General features: G+C 54.2%; 1 protein-coding gene across 1 annotated transcript; it reads right to left on the bottom strand.

Moving 5' to 3' along the window:
• Positions 1–2086: 2086 nt before the first annotated feature.
• Positions 2087–4495, bottom strand: LOC148090960 (protein FAM78B-like). The gene is made up of 2 exons (XM_087828215.1): positions 4449–4495; positions 2087–3551 (listed from the first exon to the last, which is right to left on the bottom strand). Exons 1-2 carry the CDS (start codon positions 4493–4495, stop codon positions 3029–3031), a joined length of 570 nt encoding a protein of 189 aa, XP_087684341.1. The 3' UTR covers positions 2087–3028.
• Between the last annotated feature and the right edge of the window lie 21780 nt (positions 4496–26275).

The raw sequence follows: 26275 nt of genomic DNA, 5'->3' as shown, positions 1-26275 counted from the left end.
GCTGCTAAGCAGGTATGTGGCCCTGAGGAGATGAGCTCATTTAACTGGACCTCAATCTCCTTGGGATTGTGGGATAAAAGATCTCAAAGGCGACTATACTTAAGAATCTGTGACCTAATGAAACGCTCTTTTCGTGTGTGTGTGTGTGTGTGTGTGTGTGTGTGTGTGTGTAATCCAAATATAATCCTAAGACCATACAACTAAAACCTAATCAAGGCATGAAATGAGCCCCTTTAAACTGATGGTACCTGGCATCTGACCTGGGGACCCTCGGGAACAAAGTCCTGATGGGAGGAGGGAGGTGATCTCGAGGTGAACTCTCCCTTACTAGAGGGCCTTTCCCTTCATAATATCCTGACTAAGCTGAGAGGCGATGATCTGAGGATCACAGGTAGAAAAGGGTTGTTTTCTTGTAAAACAGCGATAACTTTAAAATAATTGGCTGCAGGGCCCTAGAACGTTCTGCCAAGTGATTTCAGAATTGAGACCCAATGGTAGAGTTCGAACAATGCCACTGACAATAATCAATGTATACGTGATTATTACACAGGGCTTTTACCGTTTATAAGTACTTTCCTATCTATTTTTCTCATTTTGTCATCACATAACTTTCCAGAAAACTGGCCTGGGGTCATTTCTTTTAAAATTCTGAAAAGTGTGAATTTCCAGCAGGAACCAGTCTTACTAAGTATGCAGCACCTTGCTTTCTAAATGAAGACATGCCCTTGGAAAAGTTACATGTAAACAGAATTGTCTAAGTCACATCTTATTTGAACAGGCAAGGGGAATTTGAAAACAGAAATCATGTATAGGACTGTATAATATACATAATAACCCTTTCTTCTTTTTTTTTTTTAACAATTTTGGATTTTGAAAGATCAATTTTTCTTAAAGTGAGGCCACATGGATTAGGTTCTAGGATCAGTGCCCACTCTCCAGAATCTCATAAGGGTGGCATCTAATTCAATCAGAGGAACACACTGTTGTTTCTGATTCTCAGTGTGGACTATAAGAGACTTTGTATTTCAGCGATGGAGCTCTCTGGGGCTACCTCTCCCATATGCAAAACAAGGCCCAAGGAAGTGCGGGAAGGGACAGAGGAATCCAAATGGAACCGCTGAATTATTTCTTTTCTTTTTTTTTTCCAGCTGAATTATTTCTAAGGGAAATGCCTCCGGTCTTCTGTGAGGCACTGGTGTGTTGTTAATGTGTGTTACAAATAGCTCAGCTTGGCATCAATAACTAATCTATGGGGCAGCTCATGATGGGGTGTGAGGTTCATGCTATATAATTTGGAATGGATCTGTTAACCCTCTCATGAGATAAGCACCACCCCTGGGACTAGAACCTGAAAGGAGTTTGGCGAAATTGCATTTTTAATAAAAGTAATAAAAAGGCCTCCTGCCTTTCCTGCTCCATCCCTAAACTCTGGCAGAAGACACATCTTTGGGGCCAACCATGGGACAGTCGTCATTGCTCTGAATGTCAACTCTCTCACCTCTGAAACCAGGCTGGCACGTGCATCCATCAGAGCCACAGTGGCACTGGGGGGGCTTTAGAATCACTGCACATGGGGGAGGGGGCTGAACAAGGCACCGTATTTACATTTCACAGTTTGCATGATTGAGAATAAAGGGGAAAGCTCTTTTTTGAGGTGATATAAGCTAGAAGAGCTGGAAAAATCCTTATTGTAAAAAACTAGAAACTCTCTAAAAAGTTTGATATTGGCCTGACCAAAGGCAATGCGGTTTCTCATAGTTACTGGGTGGCTCTCAGCCATGCAGCTTGCTTAATGCGAGTCGCTCAGATTTCCATTAAAGAGCTCCAAAGTTAAGGCTTAGGAAGTACGTTCTCACAAGCAGTTGAGCTTCTGTGAAACTGAGCTAGAATATACTCATATGTAGGGGACAGTATGGGCTCTGAGTGCCACCACAGCTCCCTGCACACATCAGGTCTGCCAGCAGGTACGCTGCACGGACCCTGGCACGCACGCCTGTGCGCATTCCACATGCGTGCATTCCACGTGCCTGCATGTGCGCATCTACAGTCCAAACCATTCAGAAACTAAAACAGCAAACAAACAAAAGTGAAAATACTATTCTTATTTGTTGAGATGTTCTTGAAGCCCTCCATGGAGTCATGGCTCACACACATTATCTCTTCGTAATGTTAGGACTGGTAATGGGAACAGAATCAGCAGCTGTAAACAAAAATCACAATTCGGGTTTCACTAAAAACACAGTGAAGGCCCTGAATACCATAGCGACTGCAGAGCACAGACATGATCTGTCAAACACCGCGATTACGGAGACTGGATAATCACTTTTGGAAAGAGGTAGGTAGATGGAACCTTCGGTGGGTTCGCATCAGCACCTGGACAGCTCCTAGGGCTCCCTCAGACTAGAGCAGATGCCAATCAATATACCTGCGGTTTTCTAAGTGTTCCTTCCATTTCAATGAGTGTATGGATGACCAGGTAATCAACTAATAAGTGCACAATAATTCATTTGTAATAATAACTTATTCCTTCCTCTCCCCATCACCCATCCTCCTCACCACCTCACTTCATTCCACCCCTTTCCCCAGGACCCTGCCGTCAGACAGCGGGACTGTCTTACACACGCCTGGTGTGGGTGTTTCACTTCCACTTCTAATTGGTTGGGAAGCAGCATTTGCCACAGGCACTGTTTAATTTCATTTCCATCCCCTGCATCTCACGGGAGAGAAATGGTCAATAGTTCAGGTAAAAGAACCTTCCGATCAGCTCCAAGATATGGCTCCTTGCATGGTGATCACAGCAAGTCTGACAAAGCAGTGATTTTTTGATTCCTAAGAGGAAGGGATTTTCCCTATGGGTTATGGTTCTACCACCCAAGGAGCAGCCCTGCTCTTCACAAGTGGCTGCAAAGGCTGGCAAACCAAGAGGTCTGCTTTGGCTCAGAAATTCAGTTTGGCTCCTGCCATCCCTGGCAACCTCACTGCATGTCTCCATGACAGGTGCTCCTCACACAGTCAGGCCAGTCGGCTTCTACTTAGGAGGGATCACAATCAGAGGTGGCCCCCGCTTGGGCCTCCACATGAGGACCTGGGCATCGTTGGCATTGGGTTTCACTAGTGCGTTGGGGGGGATGGGTTCCATCCGGCTCAGGATCCGGGGTTGCTCCTGCTGAGTCCTGCCCACCAGCCGGGCCCGTTGCCCCAAGAGCTGAAGAGGGTCCACCTCAATGTCCACCCTCATCCTCCACTTAATGGTCTGCAGAATGATCTTCTCCTTCGTGGTCGTGTTCATGGCCACCAGCCAGGTCGTGAAACTTTGGTCCCTCTTGATCCTGGTGAGCAGTGGCACATTGCTGTCACTCACTGGCACTGCCCATGTCACACTCGGGTAGAAGTTGTCATTCATGCTGACGGAGAACCTGGACATCTTGTTGGTGGGGCCGACCAGGGTCACAGTTTCTGTGGTGTTCCCGTACCAAGGGTAGCTCACCCCATCTGAGTCACTGATGGCTTTTACTCTCCCTTCCCTCAAGTCAGGCAGCTCCCAGCTTGACCTGGCAAAGCAGAAGAGATGCATAAGAAAAGAAGAGACTGAATGAATTTTTCAAAAGCTGGAGAGCTGCCTGCCACTTCCTAACACAGCCAACTTGGGCAAAATGGGAAGTTCAGAGGGGATTCAGGTCAAAAGTTCTATGCTGTGCTGTTTCAGGATTAAATAGGAACAAATAGAAACAAAACAAAAATAAAAAAGCAATACCAAAACAAGTTAGAGAAAACCATAGCTGGTCCAACTGGGAGCAGAAAACTCAAACAGGCATTTCTGAGACCACAAGGAGGCATCAACTATTTGGGATGGTGGAATTATAATCAAGTGTTTAGAGGCATTCATTGCAAAAACCACATTCTTGGAAGTATGAGTGTGTGCAAGGTTTGTTTGTTGGGAAGAGATGGTGATTAAAGTTTGATGTACTTGGAATGAACTATTAGGTTGCAAGAGAACAAAATCACAGTAGTAGAATTTCTACTCAACAAAGAAGGTTGTTTAAACCCCAGCCAATGGCCAATCCAGCACTTAGAAAAGATAGACACAGAAGATAATGGTCACCTTCTGGAACCACCTTGATGTGAAAACCGTGCTGCAGGCTGGCAGACAAAGTCTCTTATAGCTGGTCTCCCATTGACTTCAAGTCCAGCCTGGAAGTCTAACTGCTTTGCTATTTCTTCTGGCTTCCCCCAACCTTGTATAGAAGGAGGGAGGAGGACATGTACCCAACTCTTAGCCCATGTCTCTCTCTTCTGCCATGGACTCACCACCACCACCACCATGATCACACCACCACCACCACCACCACCATCACCATTATCACCACCACCACCACCACCACCACCATCACCACCATCACCACCATCACCATTATCACCACCACCATCACCATCATCACTACCATCACATGACCATCAGCAGCATCACCACTGTTATCACCATCACCACCACCATCACCACCATCATCACCCCACCATCACCACCATCATCATCACCATCATTATCGTAGCTGATACTTACTGAGCACTTGCTCTATTCCAACCACTGTGCTTTTGTTTTCTCAGTCAATGCTCAAAATATACCGCAAGGTAAATGAATGTTTATTTCCATTTTACATGTGAGATGATGGAGGCACTTCAAATTCTAGATAGGCAAAACCAAACTCGCCTTGTCCATGGGAAAGCTGGCCCTTTCTCCCTATTTCTGCCGCAGGGGTGGCCCACGGCTGTCTCCCAGGCCAGAAGTGAGGGTCATCTCTGGCTGTTCCCATGCCCTCTCCAGGAGTCCCACACCCACTGCATCACCGCATCCTGTGAGCTCTGCCTCGTGAGCGATGCTTGAATTTGTCTCCTTTTCTGCATCCAACCTCTCTCCCTCCTAGTCCGAGCCCACAGCGTCTGACCAGGCCGACTGTACCTGCCCATAACTGCCTCTGAGGTGCAGATCCGATTGTGTCCCTTCTACATCTAAAACCCTCCACAGGCTCTTCCACATGACACCACTGGCATCACTCACAGGATAAAATTCAAGTTTATCAACAGGACACATGGCCTCTCCATCCCCACACACCACGTCGCATCTCATGCCCTGCCCCCTGCCTGCTCTGCTTTCTCCCCTCGTGAAGTCTCAGGGCACCTCCCACTCATCCTCTAAGAATCACTGCAGGTCTCACCCCCAGGAAGCCTTCTCTCCCGCGCTCCCGTGGGTGGATCCAGGTCTGTACAGGCCCCAGGTTACAATGATTTGTCCTTGTGTCTGTCCTCCCCACTTGGTTACGATTTCCTTCAGGCTTGGGATTGTGAGTTATTTTTGAATCATTAGTGTTTAGCACATTACTGGCAAATAGTAGACCTTAATAAATCTCCACAGAAGGAATAAGTATTTGACTCAGATCATTTTCATGCCTATATGCCTGCAGCCTGGTAAAGCTTGTATATGACAAAGAGCTTTACCAGCTTTACATTTTATATATTCGCTCGCCTTAAAAATCAACACACTAACATCTATTCATTTAGGATCTATTATTGGACTAGTACCACGCCTAACACTGAGAATTACGGATGCTTCGGGGGCGGCAGAGAAGCCACACATAAACAAAAGTGAGCGAACTGGTTGTGATAGGCCTGGGGTGAGAATTAAGTCAGATAATGAAGGGGAAGCACTTAGCACAGAGTGGCACAAAGTGGGTGACTGACAGTTAGGACAGAGATGGGGGAGGGGAGCGAGAGGAGGAAGCCAACAGCCGGGAGCGCCCGTGCGGGCACCACACAGTGCCCGCCACAGGCTGGGACCCGCACGCGCCGTTCCCGCAGGAGCAGCAGCTCGTCGCGTGAGAAACGGACGGGAAAGAGCTGGGCCGCCTTACGCCTCCGAGCGATCGCAAGGGCCAAGTGAAGTGACGGTGTGAGCCGGTGCTTGGGCAACTAGATAATAACAACGCTTGGCCAGCGTTATTATTATCTCCTCCCTCCCCCTCCACCCTCTTCTCCTCGCTGTGATAAACAGTGTTTGCGCTTTAGACGCTCAGTCATTGACCCAGCGCTCACAGCTAATGGACTCGCCAATGGAGCTAATAATGAAAACATCGATTACTGCAACCTTCAAGCTTTCTGCATCTCTGTTTTAAAAGAAAGAGTCAAGTCTCAATCAAACAAGCTCATGTGAAGCATTTCATTCAAATAAGTGGTCCCTGGGTAGAGGTCCAGGTGCCACCCAGACCAGCCAGTTCTCCAGTGCCAACCCGGGGACAGCCGCCTCTCTGAAGAGCCCCACTTGGCTCCCCTGAAGCCCTGTGGTCGAGGGGATGGGGGTGGCACAGCATTCAGGGAGTAGACAGGTGCTTGGGGGCACTGCTGACCCTCACATCCCCTGATGGAGTGTGGGACGGGAGTTGGGGGGGCCCACACATGGAGGGTGCCCATAAAGCTCCCAGGGGAGGCTTGGAGATTCATGATGGAGCTGTCCCTGGGTCCAGGTGACAGGAGCCCTTGCCTGGCCCTATACTCTGGAGGGACTGGGATACCCACTTGGGTGTCTTTTGGCTGTGCCCTTCCACACTGCGCAAGAGGTCTGTGGGGCTAAGAGGACGGATGCCCCTCCTTCTAGACCACACTCCGGGGATCTGGGATCTCAGTGTTCCTACCTAAATGGCCCCCAACTGGCCTCCAGGGCCTGTGCAGGCCTCTTCTTGGCCTGTTCTCCTAAGGGTGGCCCACTCCGCCTGGGAGCGTGCCCTGAGCCCACAGGGTGGCCACAGCAGCTGTGCCAGTGGTACTGCACTTAGAAAGTGGGGTAGAGGTTCCTTCCTCTGTCTTCATGTCAATGACTCCCCGACAAAGTCCCCACTCAGGAATGTGGAAGGTTTAGTTAGAGGCCCAGCACACTGAGGACCCAGGCTCTTCTCCACCCAGGCTGAGAAAAGCAGTGTGCCCATGTGCCAGCCGGCCTCCTGCTCAGTGTCACTTGACTTGGCAAACATAGCACCCACACCTTTCTGTCCCCCAAACACTCCAGGAAGGAGCTAGAAATAAGAGCCAGGGTGGGAGGTTAAGAGGTGAGAGAATGGAGAGAAGCCCCTCAAGGGGCAGGCGCAGGCAGGGCTCAGGGTGGGCGAGAGGGCTGTGCTGGGAGGTAGGGGGCGACAGGGTGACGCCAATGCCCTGTGTCACCTGGTGAGTTGGGAAGCCACAGCCTCTGGACAGCCTGTCAGCCCACGAGGATGCCAATCCCAGTCCTAGCACTGGCCCGGGTCCCAGTTCTCAAATGGTTTGCACCGTGATTACAGAGTAAGTTTTAAAATTAGGTTTTCCTCTTCCTGCACTGTTTGTGTCAGACTCCGGGAAGCCCGTGACTACCAGCCTCCCCCCTCCCTCCCCCCTTCCCTTCCGACCACATCCTTTCCTTTCTGGCACGAGGCGAGGCATTTTCCTACAGCAGAAAAGGCCTTTCCCAGGGTTTTTAAAGAGCCCTCATGTGGGGAGGGCCGGGTCGGGCCTGTCCTGTCAGGGCCCTCCTGGTCTGTTGGGACTGGGTCTCTCCAGCGTCGGGACGCAGCCTTCACGATTCAGAGCTCGGGTCCTCTCAGACCCTGTCCTGGGTGGGCTGTCAGCGGACCCGCTGGCTTGCTCCCACGCACGGCCCTGAGGTCTTGGATGGGTGATGTCTGAGGGTGGTCTACCTCCAGCTCCACTTCCAAGCTTCTTGGAACAAAGCACCTGCCCCGACAGAGGGCTGCGGGCCGGGGAGCCTCGGGCAAGTTCTCACGCAGGTCTGCGGGCTGCTGTGCAGACTGACGGTGCCCTAGGATCTGGCCACGCGGGGCCCTGGCCTGGGCACGCCTTGAGGAGCTAACAGCCTCTCCAAGGTGATGGTCAGATGGCCTCCTGATGGGTCTGATGTCAGAATTTGTCTCCTCTATCTGAGCGGCCGCCGCCCTGCTCCCAGGCTCTCGTCTCCCCAGGTCACCATGGTGATGTCCTTGCTGGGCCTCACGTCCCTGCTGCCCTGCCTTGCCCACAGGCCACAAATGTGGTCTTTAAGAACGTAAATGAGATCACGTGTCGTCTCTCTGAGAACCCCACACCGGCCTCTGCACATTTACACCACCACGGTGCAGGGGGGCTCCACCAGCTCCCGGCGCCGTCTCCACCACTCTGGGCTCCGTGCACTCCAGCAACCCAGCCTTCTCGTCCTGGAACAAGAGAAGCTCCTCCCCACCTGGTGGGTCTCTGCAGGAGGACATCGGGGGTCCTCCCCTTCTCCCCACTCCCTGGCGCTGCACACCCGTGGGCTCACTTACTCCGCACAGATCCCTGCCGGCTTCGCTGTGGTTCAAGACACAGCTGCTTTTCTGGGGCTGAATTGAATGCGCTGACGGTGACAACGGATGTGAATGTGGACAGGCTGGTCCCCTTCTCCCAGCTGCCAAGCGCTTCTGCATTCTCTTCAAGGAGCTCCCGGTTTCCACCAAATAATACCTGGCAGGGAGGGCGAAGGGTGGGTAGGGTCAGGTCCATGATGCCAGGCAGAGGAGGGGCAGACACAGGCGTGGAGAGGCTGAGGCGGGAGTGGCGTGTCCAGCGCAACATGAGCACTCAGCTCAGCACTTTCATTAACTCCCCACCGTGTGTGCTCACAGGCCACCGCACCGGGCAGAGCAGCAGCTGAGCTGGGGCAGCCCAGTGTGCGTGCTGGGGGCCGGCCCTGCTCAGCACGCAGCAGGGTGCCTGCTGCAGGGGGCGAAGGTGCACACGGATGGGAGCACAGAGGAATTCACACGGGTGCACCCCACCAGACAGCTAGACAAGCAGACTCAGGCCATGTGGTCCGGGCGGACGTCCCCTCGCAGTCGTCCAGGTAAGCACTTCACACAGCTGCCCCTCTCACTCTGCAGCACCCCGCCAGGTGTCCTGTTACCCCACCTCCACTCCGGAAAGGGAGAAGCCGAGCCACAGAGAGGGAGTGATGCCCGGGATCAGGCAGTTGGTCAACTAGGTACCTGGTATGGGCCACCTCCCTTGGTCTTTGTAACTGTCCTTGCGAAGGGGCCTCGTTAGCCCTGACCTACAGATGCAGCCACTTAGGCTGAGCGGAGTTAAGTCGCCTGTCTGTACCTCCCGGTGGTGAGTGGTAAGGGTGGGAATCAAGCCCAGGAGAGACCCACAATCTTTATCCTCAACCCCCATGACTATGTGGTGTTTTAACATATAACACATAACATATAAAACATATAACACACATGTTCTTTTAACATGTAATTCTTTTAACATAATTTTTGAAGTCCTGAGTCCAAGACAATGTGGACTGAGGGGGACACACAGCTGGCTGTGATGAGAGTAGTGACTTTGACGCAGGGGGAGGTGAAGAGTGGCACTCAGGCCAGAGAATGTTCTGGGGGTGCTGGGGGCGGCAGAGGGCACTTGCTCCCAAGCGTTTTATTCTTTGGATGGTGTCGATGGGATTGTCCTCATTTCCTCCAGAGAGCCCTGGTTTCTGCTGCGCCCAGGGAGGGTGGCTCAGAAGTCAGCCCGAGCGTGAGTCCGGGCTGTGGACGCTTTGAGCCCACTCAGTGGCAGCTGTAGGTCCCGTCCATCAAATGCCAGGGACTGGCTCTTGACCCTGGATGGGTCGCCTCTGCTCTGATGATCCTGGCATCAGCCTGAGAGCCAGTGGGGAGCTGGTCTGTGACAGAGGCCTCTGGAACCTCACGCTCTTCAAATGTTAAATTGAAATCCGGCGCTTTATGACTCCCTCTGTTCGGGGCCCGTTGAAGCTGCGTGAGCGGTGATGTGGATTCAGGAGCACCAGCAGCACACCTGCACGGCCTGTTCATGGCACCTCGCCCCATGTCCCCTCGCTCCCTTTCCAAGGGGGTTTCCCCTCTTCTGGGGACCTTACTGGGCAGGGCAGAGAGAGCGCTGGACTTGAAGTCAGAAGCCTAGGTCCACAGTGCGGGCTCACTCAGTGGCACGACCGCTACCGAGCTGTGAGATGGAGATGATGCCCCTATGGACCCGCTTGTGGGCTGTGTGAGAAGTACACGCAATGTTAGGTTTTAGGCCTGTTACAATCTCCAGGCTTCGTGGCCAAGCTGTTTCCACCGGGAACCTTCTGTGAAGGCTGCCTGACCATTCCTGCCACCTGACTTTGGGACAGCTGTGTGGCTTTTCTCCACAGTACTCAGCCACCCAGGTGTGGGGGCAGAGGAGGCAGGCGCTGGATTAATCTGGGGTTTGGGTTTTGCTGGGTTAGTGGCCTCCCCGGTTCACTTCCCACCAGCAACAGAATAAAACCCAAACCCCTAACTTGCTTCCCTGCCCAGCCTCATCTAGCCTCTGAATCCCCCCCTTCATCCCACATTCCACCCCACTGAGCTCTCAGCACTCCATTCCCACCAGCTGCTCTTATAGTCTTGAAACAAGCCAGGCTCTCCCCTGCCTCAGGGCCTTGGCACACACTGTCTGGACAATACTTGGTCTCACTGTTCACCTGAGTCACTGAATAATCTTTAGGGCTGAGTGCAAGCGTCGCTTCCTCTAGCACCTTCCCTGATCTGCACAAGCCCCTGCCCCGACTAGGCCTCCCTTGGAGAATACTATTTTGTTCCTGATTCAAAAAACTTGTCATTGTTTGCAATTACATGTACGTGTTTATGGTTTAATGCCTGTCTCTCCACATGGGCTACAACATGTTGACTGATTGCTACTATAGCCCGAGCGCTTGCCACAGGCTTGTGCACAGGGGTGTGTCACGAATGTGTGTGGAAGGAGACTGTACATGGGGCCAGAGGGAAGGAGGTGGGCTGTGGTAGGGAGGGCAGGGAGAAGGCTCTAGGAGTCCAGCGTTTGAATGTAAGGTTTCAGAGGTGTGGCCATGAAGGACGGTCTGTTTCAAAGCTCCCAGAAGGGCGTGGATGCTGCCTTCTGATGGGGGCTTGTACAATCCAGGTGGCCAGGGAGATGGGAAATGGACCAGGAGTAGGAGCGGGCTCTGCGGAGGGGCCCATGCTGCCCACATCCTGTGATGTGGGATGGCCCTGTTCTCCACCCACGGGAGCTGGAATTCTGCAAGCGGCCCTGGGACTCAGCAGGATGGAGCTGGGGGTGGTGGTGGCTTAACGTACCTGCTCTGAGTTTCAACAGCAGCTCTTCCTGGTGTTCTGGGGTTCATACTATCCCTGGCCACACAGGGGCGCTTTGCCCTCCTGGCAACAATGACCAGGTTCAACTGGAGAGGGCAATGGAAAGCCAAACTGGAAGTGGTAATGACAGTCTCCTGCAGAAGGAGCTCTTTTGAAATAAGAAGGTTCATACCCAGGTCAGTAGAAAATGCCCCTCCTGTCCTTCCCAAGCCCTATGACCCTCTTATAGTCTTGAAACAAGCCAGGCTCTCCCCTGCCTCAGGGCCTGGGCTCACGCTGTCTGGACAGTACTTGGTCTCACCTGAGTCACTGAATAATCTTTAGGGCTGACCCTTCTTCCCAGCATCCACTTCCTGACCCTGTGCTCTTGTGTGGGTTGAAAGATGTTCACATGGAAACTGGGAATCAGAAAGCCCTATCCACACATGCACCACGCTTCAGGCTGAGCGCACAGCCTCGGGGACCACTCTTCACTTTCTAAGGCAGTGCCCCCAACCACCTGCCCATCTACCCACATGAACCTGCCCGCCCCTGACACCGACCCCTTACTCAACAGGAAGACTGGGCTGAAAGGGCCAAGTAGCAGGGGAGGAGATCATTTCTCCCGGGACAATGGGCTTAGGCCCCAAGGCCAAGGGTTAAGTTCACCTTTATGGCTACAACACGCCCCACTGAGGGAATGTTGTCCCAACAAAATCAATAGTACAGAAAAGCCACCTTGGAATACGGCTCATTTTAATATCAGTTCCATGATTTGTCGAGCACTTATGTGCCTGGCATTGTCCAGGGTGCAAGGGACACCGAGGTTCATAAGATAAGGTCCCTGCCCTTGGGGAATGGAGACACGATTCAGGAGCACACTCAGCGGATCACTTCAATGTGACGTGGAATATATGGTGACAGACACACGTCATCATGGGGGCAGCAGGCAAAGCGCCTGGGCCAGCTTGGGAGAGGAGGGTGGTGACAATGACAGCCGACACCGAATAGCATCTTCACACCTGTTCACTCGGTGATCCTCACAAGCGCCCAATGAGGCCAGTACTAGTGATGTCCCCATTTTAAGCAGAAAGAACTGAGGTCTGGGGAGGGGAATGAACGACCGAGGGTAATGTGGGGTCTGAACACAGGCAGAGTGGCTCCTGAGCAGAGTCCCGGGCGAAGCAGCGCGGTGGTGGCCTCCAGGTGTGGTGTGGGCAGAGGGCGAGGAAGCGTCTCTGTGTCACCTGGCCATAAAGACGGGCCACGAGCGAGGGGCGACGAGGCAGACGGGGCGGTGGTGGCCTCAACAACTCCCCGGTGGCTGCGTGGCTGGGTTGGTGCAGAGGCGTGGGCCCCCCCCCCCCCGTTGCCATGGAGATACTCACCAATGTGGTGACTGAAGGAACCTCGAAATAGCGAGAGCCAAATTCCGGCTGAGCCCATCACATGTCACAAAATACCCCTCTTCTAAGTGCTCTCTCCTAATCCTCACAATCACTTTTTGAAGAAGATGCTAAGTGCTCCTTGTTTTTAGACCAGGAGACCGATGCTCGAGAAGGCTGGGTGTTCTCAAGGCCCAGCAGCTAGGGAGTGAAGGGCTGGGGCCGAACCCCACCACGCCATGTTCCCCACATTCTCCCGGCCTGGACCTGCAAGGCAGGCCGGCGGGGCACGGGGAATGCGGTGCTTAACTCAGCTGAGCCTTTTTCTCTATCTAGTGTCTTTTTCTCAAGAATTTTCCAGAACTTGGCTCTCTGGGGGAAAGATCTATCCAAACTGCCTGTAACTGACTGGGTAAACATGAGCCAGAAGTAATTAGCTAATGAGCTACCATGAGGATTAGTTATCTCTGCCAACGGCAAGCATGGGGGGGGGGACAGAAAGCAGGGGAAAGGTGTCCCTGCCGAGGCGGGGCCCAGCCCTGCTCCCCCACCCGGCAGGGGGCCAGGCCGGCCTGCCCTTGTTCCAACCTGCCTGGTGTTCTTGACCCTTCCCACCAGGGGCTTGTTTAGAAGGACCCCTCTCCCCGCTCACCCCTCCTGCCCGAGTTAGTCCTGCCTGCCTCTCTCCTGAGACCTTTCACCTGGGACTCAGCTCTGCCCTCTGCCTGGTCCTTGCTTGCTGGGTGTCCAGTTTCCTTCAGCCTGTTCTTGTCACCAAGGCGGACCTCAGCTCTCCTTTACTTGGTGCTCCTCAGCTACAAGCCAGCCTTGCCCACCCAGAAATCCAGGTCTGACCCTCAGGGCCCCCGGACGAATTTTGGGCATGTAACAGCTCTTATTTTAAGTCCAACTGTCCCAAATACAGTCCCTGAAGTGTGGTGCCATCTTACTATTTTGTGTGATGGAGTGACAGGACAAGGCCCTCAGAAATGCCATCCTGACACACATTTAAGATGAATGAAGGAATAAGAAACTTTAACTCTCCACAATGCCCATTTCACAGCCTGCACACTGAGCCTCAGAGACCTAACTTGCCACTACATGGCCTGGCTACAACGGAATGGCCTGAGCCCCAGCACTGCACTCTTTCGAATCCACTGTAACTCTGGTAGTTAAGGCTGTAAAGAAACAATTACATGTATGGAAGGGGCAGCTACTCCCTAAAGGAGCCACAAAACAGGAAAGTCTTTATGTAACATGTAAATAAGCACCATTAGTTTTTCCTGTTTTCTAAGTTTCTTAAAAATATATATCGTTTCTTAAGGGGGGGGGGCATGCCAGTTTGTGAGAAACAGCCTAGAACAGGTGCTGGGCAAAGGTGGCAGGAAGACCAGCCAAGGCTCGCCTCCAATCTGTTGTGAATGGTGGTTGTGAGCAGAGGGAGAAATATGCTGCTGTTTGTCGATTCTGATTATCCAGCAGGTATTCCCACTCCTCCCCTGCCCATTATTCTTAACAAGAAAAAAGGGGCCTGACAGGGCATTTGTCCCCTTTCATTGCCTTTTCCCCTGGGCCAAAAGCACCAGGGAAGAGACAGAAACGTCGCTGCCCTAACCTGCTAGGCCCCGTAGGCCCACAGCTCACAGACTCCTGTTAGAGAGGGGGCTCACTCCCACAGAAGATCTTCTCCACGTGTAAAGCTTGAAAGGTCGAACCTGTGCCACATTTGTGGAGGACAACCCGATGCCAGGCGATTCTTTGCAGAACGGGAGAGCCCTCACCAGCGGAAGCTTCTCTGGGCCATGAACTGAAGGTAGGCATGCAGGTCACACACAAAGTGCTCTTATTTTTTTTTAGAGATAACAAAATGCACAGATGTGGATTAGGCCCCGGAGGTAAGGCCAGTGTCCTAATGGGCTGGGATGATACACGAACAGGGCTGCTTCCAGGGCTGAGCACAGGGGCGCAGGAGACGGGGCACATGTGGAGTGTGAAGGAGCACATGTGCGTGTGTGCACATATGTGTGCATGTGCATGCATATGCGCAAGAATGAGCACGTGTGTGTGCTTGTGTGTGTTGAGTCCATGCTTCACAGAGCCAGCAGTCCAGGAAGTGGGAGCTGGGAAGTGCTGAATGCGACCCCGAGCAGAAGCCACCAGAGGGAGACTATTCAGGACAGCCCCGTGCCCACCGCCAAGGGGGAAAGTGGAGGCAAATAAAAAGCAAGGACAGAGGTGGGGCCAGTAAAAGTCAAGTGGGCCCGAAGGAGCTAGGTGGGGACAGAAACAGAAGACATGCTCTGGAGGAAAGAGGTGTCCTGTGGTGCCTGTAGGAACCCATCTCCACAGTGTGGCCATGTCACTGACAGGGCTGCAGTGGACACTCCCAGTTGGACCCTGCACTGTCCTGGGCCACTTGCACCAGGATGGCGTGAGCTGTGGACTCAGATGTCATGTCCCATCTGCTTCAAACAGCCTACAATTGACTTAAAGGCAGACAGTGCAGGAGTGTCCTCTGGGTGAGGGGACAGGATGGCCTTGGTTTTCCTGCAGGGAACATTTGGCTGGAGGAGGAGCGGAGGACCGTTGGGCCAGCTGAGCTGCGCTGCGGCGGCCGTCCCTCTCCTCACTCTGGGGCTGGAGGTGAACAGACTATTTGGGGGGTGATGCTCCGCCAGCAGGCAGAGATGGGTCAGGTGCCAGGTCCTGAGGCCCAGTGACAAGAGACACACAGAGACGATGGGACAGTAGGCTGCAGACCACGATGCGATCCCCGCTGGGAACAGCCGGCTCTGCACGGCATCCTCACAGGAAGTCTCCCGGCCCACGGTCCCTCTGGAGTGGCTCCTGGATGATGGGTTAGCATGAATACAGACCATCATCTAGGCAACACAACCATAGGTTCTCAGCTTAAAATGACATCTGCTGCGAACATACTGTTTGTCTCTGAGAAACTCAAACCACCAGTGAGGTTTCGTCCTCAGGGTTCTGATGCATGGGAAACAGAAGTTTGGGTCTCTGGCTCCCCTGGGGGCCTCTGAGCCCCTGCCATTACCCCAGAGCACTGCTGGGGCTGGGCAGTGGCAGGTCTGGCAGCCCTGTGGAAATCCCTGCCCTCCCCAGGGAGACAACTAGAAGGAAACTCGCCCCACGGTGGCCCTCCTTCCTGGTCCCTCCATGTACCAGCAATGTGACCTAGGGCAACCTAGCCACAGTTATGCCTCAGTTTCCTTGCCTAAGATGGGAGTAAGGACAGGAATAGCTCCACTGTCCTGAAGTACTTGGAGACTTGCTCCGACGTGTCGCCTACCTCTCCTCACCCAGGTGGCCTTCCTCCCGGAACATCCACTGTGACAGGTCTGCCTGCACCCCACTGCACCCTGAGCTGTGCCTTAGGAAGCCAGCCTGGTTGCCAGGGAGACCAGGCTGGAGTCCCAGGATCAGGAGAAGATGAAGAGCTATCCTCCAAAGGGGTTTGTCACTGGCCCTGACCCTGGGCCACGGAGTCCTGGCCGCACAGCCCCCTCTGCACAGCAGGTGCTTTGAAGGGTCAGGCAGACAGACACGGTGGCTGCCCCCCTCACTCTGCCTCTGGACACTATTCCTTATCTTCTCCCCGTGGCTGAGCCGACTCATGTGGTGAGCGGTCACAGGTTCTCCCTGAGCTGCTGCTTGGGGCCCAGCTCACAGGTGACCTCCCCGTGCCTGCTTCGGTCAGCTCCTAGCAGTCCAGACCAGAGACTATTGCACTGGGGAAACCGAGGCAGCCGGCAGCCAGCAGTCACACCCTGGTTTCATCTCCACAGCCCTGTGAGTAGGTGCTCAACCCCCACTTCACAGGGGAGAACAGCGGGTGGCAAGTGGATCCCCCGGCATTCCTTAGTCGCACCTGTGGGTATCTCGGAGTAACAGTCACAATGCAGTCACCACATGGGCATTTTGCTATCCGCTAAAACCGCCTGTGCAACTGGCTTCGCTAGAGCGCGCGTTAGAGCCAGAGGGCCGAAAATGAGCGAAGCCCACGTGGAAACTGAGAAAGAGGTGAGCCTCATTTTGTCACTCCAACCAAGCCTGCTGACAGGATGGCTCTCTCCTTCCCTGCATTTCAGCTCCCTCCCTTCCCCCTTTCAGCTGTTCACTCATCGCTCACTCACTGGTCCTGTTTCATTCCTTCCTCCCGACTCCGCTCCCCCCGCACATCCCCCTCACTCCATGAGCAAGACCCAGAGCAGAGGAAGCCTGCGCAGGAGGAAGGAAGCAAAGGGCTGTGGCAGAAGTCATGGGGGGGGGGGCAGGAGCCCAGATGACAGTCAGACAGTTGGGGACGGGTCCTGCACTGGCACCCAGGAGCTGTGTGGCATTGGGCAGGTCCATGCCTCGCTGCACTCCAGACCCCGACAAGCAGGGGGCTAAAACCTGTGCTCTTGCCCATCGGGAGAGCTCACTGGGCTAATGATAAGGAAAATGCTTGATCGATGGTGAACGCTACACACACGCAAACCTCTGTGGGTGTCGGCAGGAGGCCAGACAGGAGAGGTCTCACAGCTGGATCCCACCACCAAAAGCCACATGCGAGCCAGGAGGTTCTGGTCCATGGGACTGTCCTCCCAGTGCCCCTGAGAGCAGACCTGGCACGGGGCTGAGGCAGGGCCACCTTCCTCCCTGAGGCAGGCCGGCAGATGCAGGGAGCATCCCTTTGGCTGTTTAGCCGATAAATATTAATGACTAAATATGTATGTGGTGGGGGGATGATGGTTGTCCTGGGAGCCACCACTGTGACGCATTTAAGGATCTCGACGGCAAAACTGCAGACGGTGCTGGAATGAAGTAAGGGGTGTGTGTGTGTGTAAAGCAATTTCCCAGGAGGAAAAATAAACCAAAGTTGGGCCACCTGTGGAGGGGACAAGATATGAATGCTGGTGGGTGTCCCTGGGAAGGGAACAGGCTTTCGTGGGAACACGTGGGACACTGGCTCACCCACTCAAGACCAGGTTCCGTTTTCCCAGTGGGAGCTCACTCCTGTGCCTACATAGAGGGCCCTGGGTATAGTTAGAATATTAGGAAAAAGCAGCACATGGCAAAGCTCCACGTGATTCTGTTCCTGCTGTTACCTTCACCAATCCCAAACTCGAACTTTCTGCTCAGGGAAGGTGCTCTGCACCGGGACGAAGGCCCCACCCGAGCGGCCTTTCCCCCCCACTGCACTTTATCTTTTGAGGGTCACATAAATCATCACTGGAAAAGGGTAAATGGGTTTGAGAAGCCATCTCCATGAGCAAACCGAGTGCCTTTTCCCACAGGAAGCACATGAGACGGCTGCAGGCGCGGATGTGGGAGTATCTGGAAAAGCCCCAGTTAATGCTTTTCCCTGGCCGGGCTCCAGTGCCCAAAGCCCCGGCGCCTGGTTTTCTGCCTTGTCTCCTCCTGTCCTAATGGAAACCTCTTTCTCGGCGACACAGATTGACAATTTTAGTTCCCCCACAGGCTCCTCCCCCCACAAGTCCTGTTGCTTCTCCCTCTGTACTTTCTCCTGGACAGTCTCATTCACCCTCCCCACCCCCAACATGCCGGTTCAGGTCCCCATCATCTTGTACATGACCTCTCCTTACGCCCATCCATTCCAGAAACTACCACAAAACAGCCCCTTAACCACTGTCCTGACCATGGCACCCTCTGCTCAGCAACCTGCCATGGCTCCCCACTGCCAACGAAGGTAAGGACAACTCACAAACCTGGCATTCAGAGCCTTCAGAGACTGGCAGCAAGGTGTCACCTCCTGCCACCTTGTCCTCAAATCCTATTGATTGTCCTGGGCCCTCTGCTTAGACCACCTGCAGACTGTGCTGTCCAGTATCTACTACCGAGAGCCCACTCAACCCTCAGGGCCCACCCCAGACATCACCTCTGCCAGGAAGCGCTTTCTTGCTGCCACCTGAGCACCTCTTTCTGGTCTCAGGTGTGTATACTCCACATTCCACTCACTTCTGTACGTAAATATCCCTCCCGCCAGAATTATCACCATGAAAACAGGCTCCACCACTCACCTCCTGGCTCTCACGTCACACAGCAGACGGGAAGCATGCTAAGAAAAGGAACTTGCTGGACTGCAGGAAGTGCCACGCAGACGCAGCAAGTCACCTGCTGGATCAGGTAGGGGTCTGGCAGAGAATGTGCTGTTTCTTTTTCTGCTTATACAGTTATAGTTAAAACAGAGGCGACCAAAATGCTATAAGGGATGGTGCGGTGACCCTGTCGATGTGGCACCCTTACAACTTAGGACGTAATTAGATGGTTCTCAGCTGGGGGCAATTCTGTCCCAGGGGACGCTTGGCGATGTCTGGGGACACTTTCGGTTGTCACATCCAGGAGATGTTACTGGCATCTAGTGGGCAGAGGTCCAGCTAAACATGCTACAATGTACAGGCGAGCCCCCTCCCACCCCTTCCAGCAAAGAACTATCTGGGCCAGAATGTCAGCAGTGCTACTGTTGAGAAGCCCTGAATGAATGTAAAATAGTTATTACTAACCCCATGACTGAGGTGAAGAAACTGAGCTCAAACACGTCAGGTGGCCATTTAAGTGGCGGAAATGGGCCTAAGTCCCAGGTTCCCTGAGTCCCAGACCTGTGCTTTCTCTCAGCTTATGTGCCCACAGCCCAACACCTCGCAGGAACTCAGAAGCACCAGACAGCTCTGACCGATGATGCCATTATGAAGTCTGGTAGATGTCAAGGCGATAACAAGGATGTGGCCCAGGTAGGACAACTTGGTCTACACCCCTCTCCTGGGCCAGGGTGCTTTTCTACAGCCCCATCCAAACTAAATGCAACAGTGGGGGGTGATGCGCGAAGCCCAGTGGCAGGGCCAAACTGCTCCAGGGTTGAAGCAACGCCCCGACCACCATGCTGGTGGGCCTCAGGACCAGAACATTCCGCCCCTCCCTCGCTGGGTAGCTGAACCCTCCAGCAGACAGTGGCTTCACTTGACACCCCCCAGCACCAGGCTGGTTTCCCTGCTCAGGGCACTGTGATGAGCCTGGGAGGGCCCCCAGAGTACCACGCTGGGAAACCTGACACCAAGCCTGGGCCTGTGAACTCCCAGGCCCCAGAGAGCAGAGGGGCGGTGCTGGCACGGAGGAGGGGGCGGGCTCAGCAGACAGGGATGTCATTTTTCCTAAGCATTTGGGCCCATGTCCCTAGACCCACCCTCCGCAGAGGAGCATTGGATGGCAGAGGACAGGGGACTGGGGGCCAGAGCACTTCCAGTACCTGAGGGGCAGCCAAGTGCCTTTGGGAGCAGACAGCCTGGAGGCTCTCATGGTTCATGGAGAGACGAACATCGGACAATTTGGGCTCAAATGAGGAAGAATGGGGACAACCGTATAGAGTGAATGAGTTCACTGGGGTGCAGGGGAAGCTGGGTGACCTAAGTGATGCTGAGTGAGGTCCTGACCTGACTGACCAGAGTCCTGTGTGTCTGATGAAAGAACCAAGGTTGTCGGCTGTGCTGACCGCAGGGCCTGAGCTCACGACCTCGGCACAGGGTTGTCTGGGACGGGAGATGCGACCTGGGAAAGCCTGCCACCACGGAGCCAAGGAGGTCACCTGAACGCAGGTGACCTAGTCTTAAACTGCAGTGGCGGGGCACACGCGCATTGCTCTTGCTCTGACCACAGCTGCTGACTTCACTTGAGACTCCTGCTTCCATCTGAGGCTGGAAACGGAAGGGCAGAGCTGCTCACTTGAGTCCAATTTTCTCCAATTGTTAACATTTGTTTGCTGGTGTATGTGGTATAAGAGCAACTGGCTATGAAGACTGGCATATAGCAGCCATGCAAAACTTACAATTAAATGTGACATGCTACTGTTGTGTCACACGGGGATTGCGCAGTTTGCAGGTAACTGAACTTAGTTACTTAGTGGGTGGTTCCAAATCTCCCCTCTGCCCACATGCACAGGGGAAGAGCGTGACACACTGGAACTGCCCAGCATCGCCGGAGTTCCACGCCTGCCGCTGCAACATGACCGTGTGACCTCGTCTGAGTCGTTAACTTCCGGCTGCAGTTCCCTCATCCGCCCAACGGGGAGCATACGACCACTTTATAGGGCAACTGCTGAGGATTAAATGAGATGTTTGCATGAAACAGGTGTGGGCACAGGGAGTGGCTGGGACTGTCAGCCCTCACGACAAAGGGCTGTCCCACCTGTCACCTCTCTTCCCCTCGTCCCACTGCCAGGTGCAGTGGCGGGTGACTCCCTGTTCCTCCCAGGCACGATTCCACACTTGTTGCCAAACTGTTCTACCTAATTAGACAAAGCCCCTCCCATTGGGATGAAGGCACCACCTTCCAAAGTCACTTGCTCCCAATTGTTTTCTGTGTGGGAGCCACTATAGAATATTTCTCCACTCCATCAACTGTGTGACCCAGTCAGGCCAGTCACCTGCCCACAGGTGTTGTCAGATAAACGGTGGTGACCTGAGTTGCAAAGCCAGCTCACTGGCATGATGAGACAGGCCCCATGGTATCTGCCGGTCTCCCTAGGTGACCTATGATGAAAGCAGTCAGGGCAGTTTGCAGGGCTGTCCACTGTCCCATCTGCGCCCTCAGGGGTCTGAGGACAGTATCCGAGGCGAGGCTAAGGTCATCAGCAGTGCTGGGGATTTGGTGGACAGCAGTGAGGGACGGCACAGGCTCTTTATTGAGCTGTGGATCTTGCTGGGACAAGGGGCACTGCTGGCTCTTGGAAGGACAAAGTGGCCCTGTCCCTGTCCTTCTCTTTGAGAACAGGGCTTCTGCCAGAGCCCGGTGCCCAGCGCTCTCCTGGCTGCTCAGATGGGGAGCAGGGGGCGCTTCCAGAGCCCAGCGTCCTAACCCAGCAGCTGCTGGCAGTGCCTGAAATTCCGAGAGGCCCCTGCGCTCCTCCTGGAGGCACTGAGAGGGGGGCACACCGTGCCTCTCTTCCAGCTGTGACAAGAGGGGGGGTTTCTCACCATAAAATGTAGAGACTGGTTTTGCTTGTGACTTGAGGAGCCATTATCACTACTTTAGGTTTGGTCTAATCTTGTTGATCTTGACCAAATTCTAAGTTCCCCAGGGGTGCAGCCCCACCTTGCTGTCCCTGACCCAGGGTTCCAGCACGAGCAGCACCCTGGGCCTGTGTCTGTGGAATCAGCACAAGGTCAGTCAGTCTTAGAGCTGCTGAGTCCACCGGCCTAGCACAGCAGGCTGACAGCCGGGTAACCGGCAGGCACTGGGCCCCAGCCTGAGCAGCTGGGGACAGTGTCCAGGAGCTCAGTCCAGGCAGGGCCATGGTTTGGGCCCCAGCACAAGACGCCACAGAGCCCGGTGGTTCCAACTGTAGACTCTGGAGCGAGATCATCTGGGTTCAAACCCCAGCTCTAGAGAGCAGTGCGATCTTGGGCTAGTCACCTCAGTTCTCTGTCTCAATCCTGCCACCTGTGAGTGGATAGCATAGGAACAGTACCTGGCTCACAGGTAGTCGGGAGAATTAAATGAGTCAAGATGTGAAATATTTGGGAACACAGAAGTGTCAGTTACCAATATGCAGTAGAGGCTGGGACACCCAATCCAGACTGGGAGAGGGGCCAGGAGGCTCTGGGGAGAGGGGAGGGTGACCTCAGCTGGGGGTTGCCCAGCTGAGGCACCGGGGAGGGACTGGCAGATGGACAGGTTAGGGATGCCCCTGGTCCCTAGGCAGGGCAGGGCAGGGCAGCAGAGGCTTGGGTACTTGCTGAGTCTGAGCCTTGGAGGCTTTTGAGCAGAGTGCGGTGACATGATTGGATTTGTGTTCTGAGATGCCTACTCTGACTGAGGCAGAGGAGCAGTGGCAGATGGAAGTGTGGATTCGGGGGGTGGGAGGCCAGCTGGGAGGCCGTGGCAGAGGTGCAGGGGTGAGAAGATGAGGCCTGCACTAGGAGTGGGCCTGGAGAGAGGACAGATATCAGAGAAGGGCCGCAGGTTGGAGGACTGGGCTGCAGGTCCTAAAGCCACCAGGCGAGAACCATGGCATTGGCAACACCTGGCATGGGTCGTCTCTTTTAGGACTTACCCAAACCCTACAAACCTCGAGGGGCAGATGGGGGTGGACGGGGTGGAGTGGGCAGGAGATGAATGCCCCTGGGGGCAGAGGGGCAGATAGGACACGATTCCTAACTTACCTTTGATGAAAATAAAAAAGGAAGGAGAGTTTATCAGGGAGAGCGATGAGGAGAGGGCAAAAGGCTGACAAAAGGCACCAAAGCTCCTGACCCCCAAGTGGGTTGGTCCAGTAACCAGGGTTCCCGAAGAATAAATTATTCAGGAAATAAATATCAGAACTCAAAGTTGCCCGGCAGCCTGTCAAGTGCACGTGCACGCGCCAGAGATTTCCCAGATCCACGCGCTCCGGCATTTGGGTGTGGGAAAAGCTGAGAGGAGGGGCCCAGGAAGGGCGATCCTCCTCATGAATGATCTCCATGTGTGTGTCACAGGAATAAAGTCAACAGATGGCGATGCATTTGTAGGAAACGGAGGAGCCGGATTTAACTGGGGGATCACAGGCACCCCTCAGCTGCCTCTAGGGAAGGGAGGCCCACGAGCATTTCGAGCATTTCGCGCTCCCTGAAGGACAGCCCACTCTGCAGGGCAGGGCGCAGGGCAGAGGCAGGACCAGGAGGAGGGGCCGCTGTGTCCCTGACGAGCAGGGAGAGTGGGAGCCAACGCAGGGAGAGGGCAGAGAGAGGTCTCCCATTCATTTCCAGCTGCTCTGGCTCTTGACGGACAGGGCGTGGGCCGCAGCTTATCTCCCAAACCCCAGCCAGTTTCTTCAGGTACAAGGCCTAAACAAATTTTCCTCCGAGCAAGTCTCCAGCTGCAAAGGGGACAGAGCACACAGCAGAAGGTGACCTGCCAGGAAAGCCACCCCTGCTTCCCACCTGGGACCTGGCCAAGCTTCTCCATCAACTCATTCATCTTTCCACGAAAGATGAGACCCTCAGTCCAGCCTCCTGCCTATGAAAGGGAGTTGTTTGGGGCCTCTTTGAAAAAGTCAGCAATGGGGTGGGCCTTGGGGGGACCCAATGCCATCTGCTATACTTGACTATCTTTTTAAAGGCACAATTCAGCCCTAGCTTCCTTGAACCTCAAGCTTTGCCAGAGAAGACAGGTGGCGGGATGCCCTCAAGCTGGGTTGAGTCCATTCTCTTTCCAAAGTGAAGGATGTGCCACCTGAAAGGCCCTGGGACAAGAGAGTTGAACCCCCGCCTGACACCCACAGACCCGTGAGGGCCTGGTCTGCAGGAATCCCACTCCCGACTCTTATCCTTTCCACCAGGCATTCATCTTTCCAAGGCAGAAGTGCCTCTAAGCATGGAACTAAGACAAGATTTCACATTTTGGAAATTCTTTCACCTGCCTCACTCCCCTGCCCAACCTGTCTGAGCACGTCTGGCATCCTGCAGGTTGGCACCAGACACCACCCTGGCACCAGCACATCACCCATGCTCACAAAGGGAAAGGGCTTCTGGATGGGCCAAGGGGGTGTGAAAGGGTCCGAGTGGCCCGGGACACTCACCTGTTTTGTGGAGCAGGGAGAGGGAGTCAGGTGTTTCCCCAGATTCCCTCCCAGTGGCTTTCTGACTTGAAGAGAAGCCACAAGCCTTATCTTGGCAAAAGTCAGCAGAATGGCCAGTCTCGGGTCCGTGTATGATCAAAGAAAAGTTCAGATCAGACACAGCTCTGGCTCCCCGTGGAGCCCATCTCTGCAAGTTTTCTGAATGGCGGTGACCGACTCTTTTTCTCGGTTGGCTGCATGTTAAGCCGACGCTCACACTCAGGACCCAGAAAGCCAGGAGGAAGGGGAAGAGCACAGAGCGGAGACGGGGTCGGGACACACTCGGTCTGTATCTGCGCCTTCGGGCCCTGGGCCAGTCACACTCCCCAGTCTTGGTTTCTTCATTTGTGAGAGAAACAATCCCTTCTCTGCCTCCCTCAGCTGCTGCGAGTAGTGAAGGAAACATGAGCAAAGGCGCTCCATGAGCTTCTTCACTGAGATGAAGGGTGGTTATCCACATGGTCCAGGCCTCCCCAGAGTCGTTCTGGGGTGATGCTTCGGGCCCGTAGTTCACTGGCCTGGCATCCCTGAGTCACCGCTCATGCCATTTTGCTGAAAAGGCTTTTGACCTTAAGGGCCAGTTTCTACCTTCTCCATTCAGGGTTTTATGATGTCTGGGACCACAAAGATGACATGTATTTAGGGTCCTATCTGAGTCACTTCTACCTCTGAAGTAAAAGGACTGATCATGGGGTTGGTGTGGCTCATTAAGCCGATGCTCAGATTTGGAACCCAGCAGGCAAAGTGGGCAGTGGAGAAATTCCCGGGGGCATCTCTGTCAGCTTCTCAGCAAAGGTAAATGGCCTCCCAAGCATTCACGCTCATTCTATTTTGGCTGCAGGACCTGGAATTATCCTGACTTCCTTTCTAGAAGCTTGAGGCCCTCTGCCTTCCTCAGTACTCAGTGTTCAGGCTCAGTTTACAATTCTGTGATAACAATCGCTCTGCAAGTCTCATCCCGGCCACCAAGCGCACGCACAAAGCCATCAGGGTTCCTAGAAATTCTGAGCTCACAACCTAATCCCAGAGCTCTGAGCTTTGGACCTGGCTCTCAGGATCTAGGACACAGTCAGAGAGGACCTCACCCAGGAGAGGTGGCCACGGAGGGACACAGTGCAGCTCAGTGGGTGCAGGGATGGACACGGGGAAGGGAAATATGCACACCGCCAGGCCAGGGAGGGTTGACTGTGAGTGCGGGAAGGGCAGCCAGAAAAGTCCTTGGGTTGTGGACAGTGACAGCTGCCATCTCTTCTCGGAAAGCTGTGGTCTCAGAGATAAAGAGCAGGCACAGTGGCCAGGACGGTAATGCCCAGCTGGGACTCAGAGAGCAGGATGGATGGGACATCATCGCATGGCTGCTGCCAGCTCAGGCAAGGCCCTCTCTGGGAACAGGGTCCCAGGACCAGCAATGTAGAACCTCTAAGCACGCTTTAGGGAACTGGCACAATTCTGCCCGGAGAAGGCTGGGTGAAAAAGTGACTGACGGTACTCTCCCAATATTCTCTACGAGTCTCTGGGGCTCCCCTCCTCCAGGAAGACCTCCCCGGCCACCCAGTCCATGGTGTCCCAGCACAACGTCCACCACCCAGTGCCAAATAAAACACCAGCTGGCTGATCTGCTGTACAAAGGGCCCCAACACACCCATGACAAGGTTTCCTTTAGAGTATCAGAGCTCTGCTAGCCTTGCTCCTGGAGTGAACCAGGTGCACAGTATTTGTCCATTTTAGTTGTTCCTTCACCCATTTAAAAAAAAAATTAACCTGAACATCAAGTGCCCACCACACGCCAGGCGCCACTCTGAGCACCTTCTAGAGCTGGCTCATCTCACCTTCCCAGCAGCCTTGGGAAGTGCGTGCAGTTCACCCCCTCTGTGGGCGGAAAGCTGCCTGAAGTCACAGCGAGGCAACGGCAGCGGCAGAATTTGAACCTAGGGTCAGAGGCCGTAGACTCCAAGCTTTTTAACCAGTTACTTTGAGTCCAAGAGGCGCGAAAGGCAGTGAGTTTTGGGTGATGGGCGGCTGTGAGGCCCCAGCCTCCCCGAGGGCGTCTCCTGTCTGGGAGGCATTTTCAACAGCAGCAGCGGAGATGGCAGGGCCGCTCCAGTCCGTGGCCCACCCAC

Source organism: Miniopterus natalensis, chromosome 19, assembly GCF_054644295.1.
Source record: "Miniopterus natalensis isolate mMinNat1 chromosome 19, mMinNat1.hap1, whole genome shotgun sequence".
Taxonomy (NCBI): Eukaryota; Metazoa; Chordata; class Mammalia; order Chiroptera; family Miniopteridae; genus Miniopterus; species Miniopterus natalensis.
Note: the sequence above shows the minus strand (reverse complement) of the source record. Positions and strands in the feature narration are given on the sequence as shown.

Bases quoted from the DNA above. Each gene is read 5' to 3' on its own strand.
- LOC148090960 (XM_087828215.1), bottom strand. From the start codon at position 4,495: ATGGTGGTGGTGATGGTGATAACAGTGGTGATGCTGCTGATGGTCAT. The intron at 3,552-4,448 runs GTGATGGTAGTG...CTGCTTTGCCAG, and splicing joins GTGATGCTGCTGATGGTCAT to GTCAAGCTGGGAGCTGCCTG.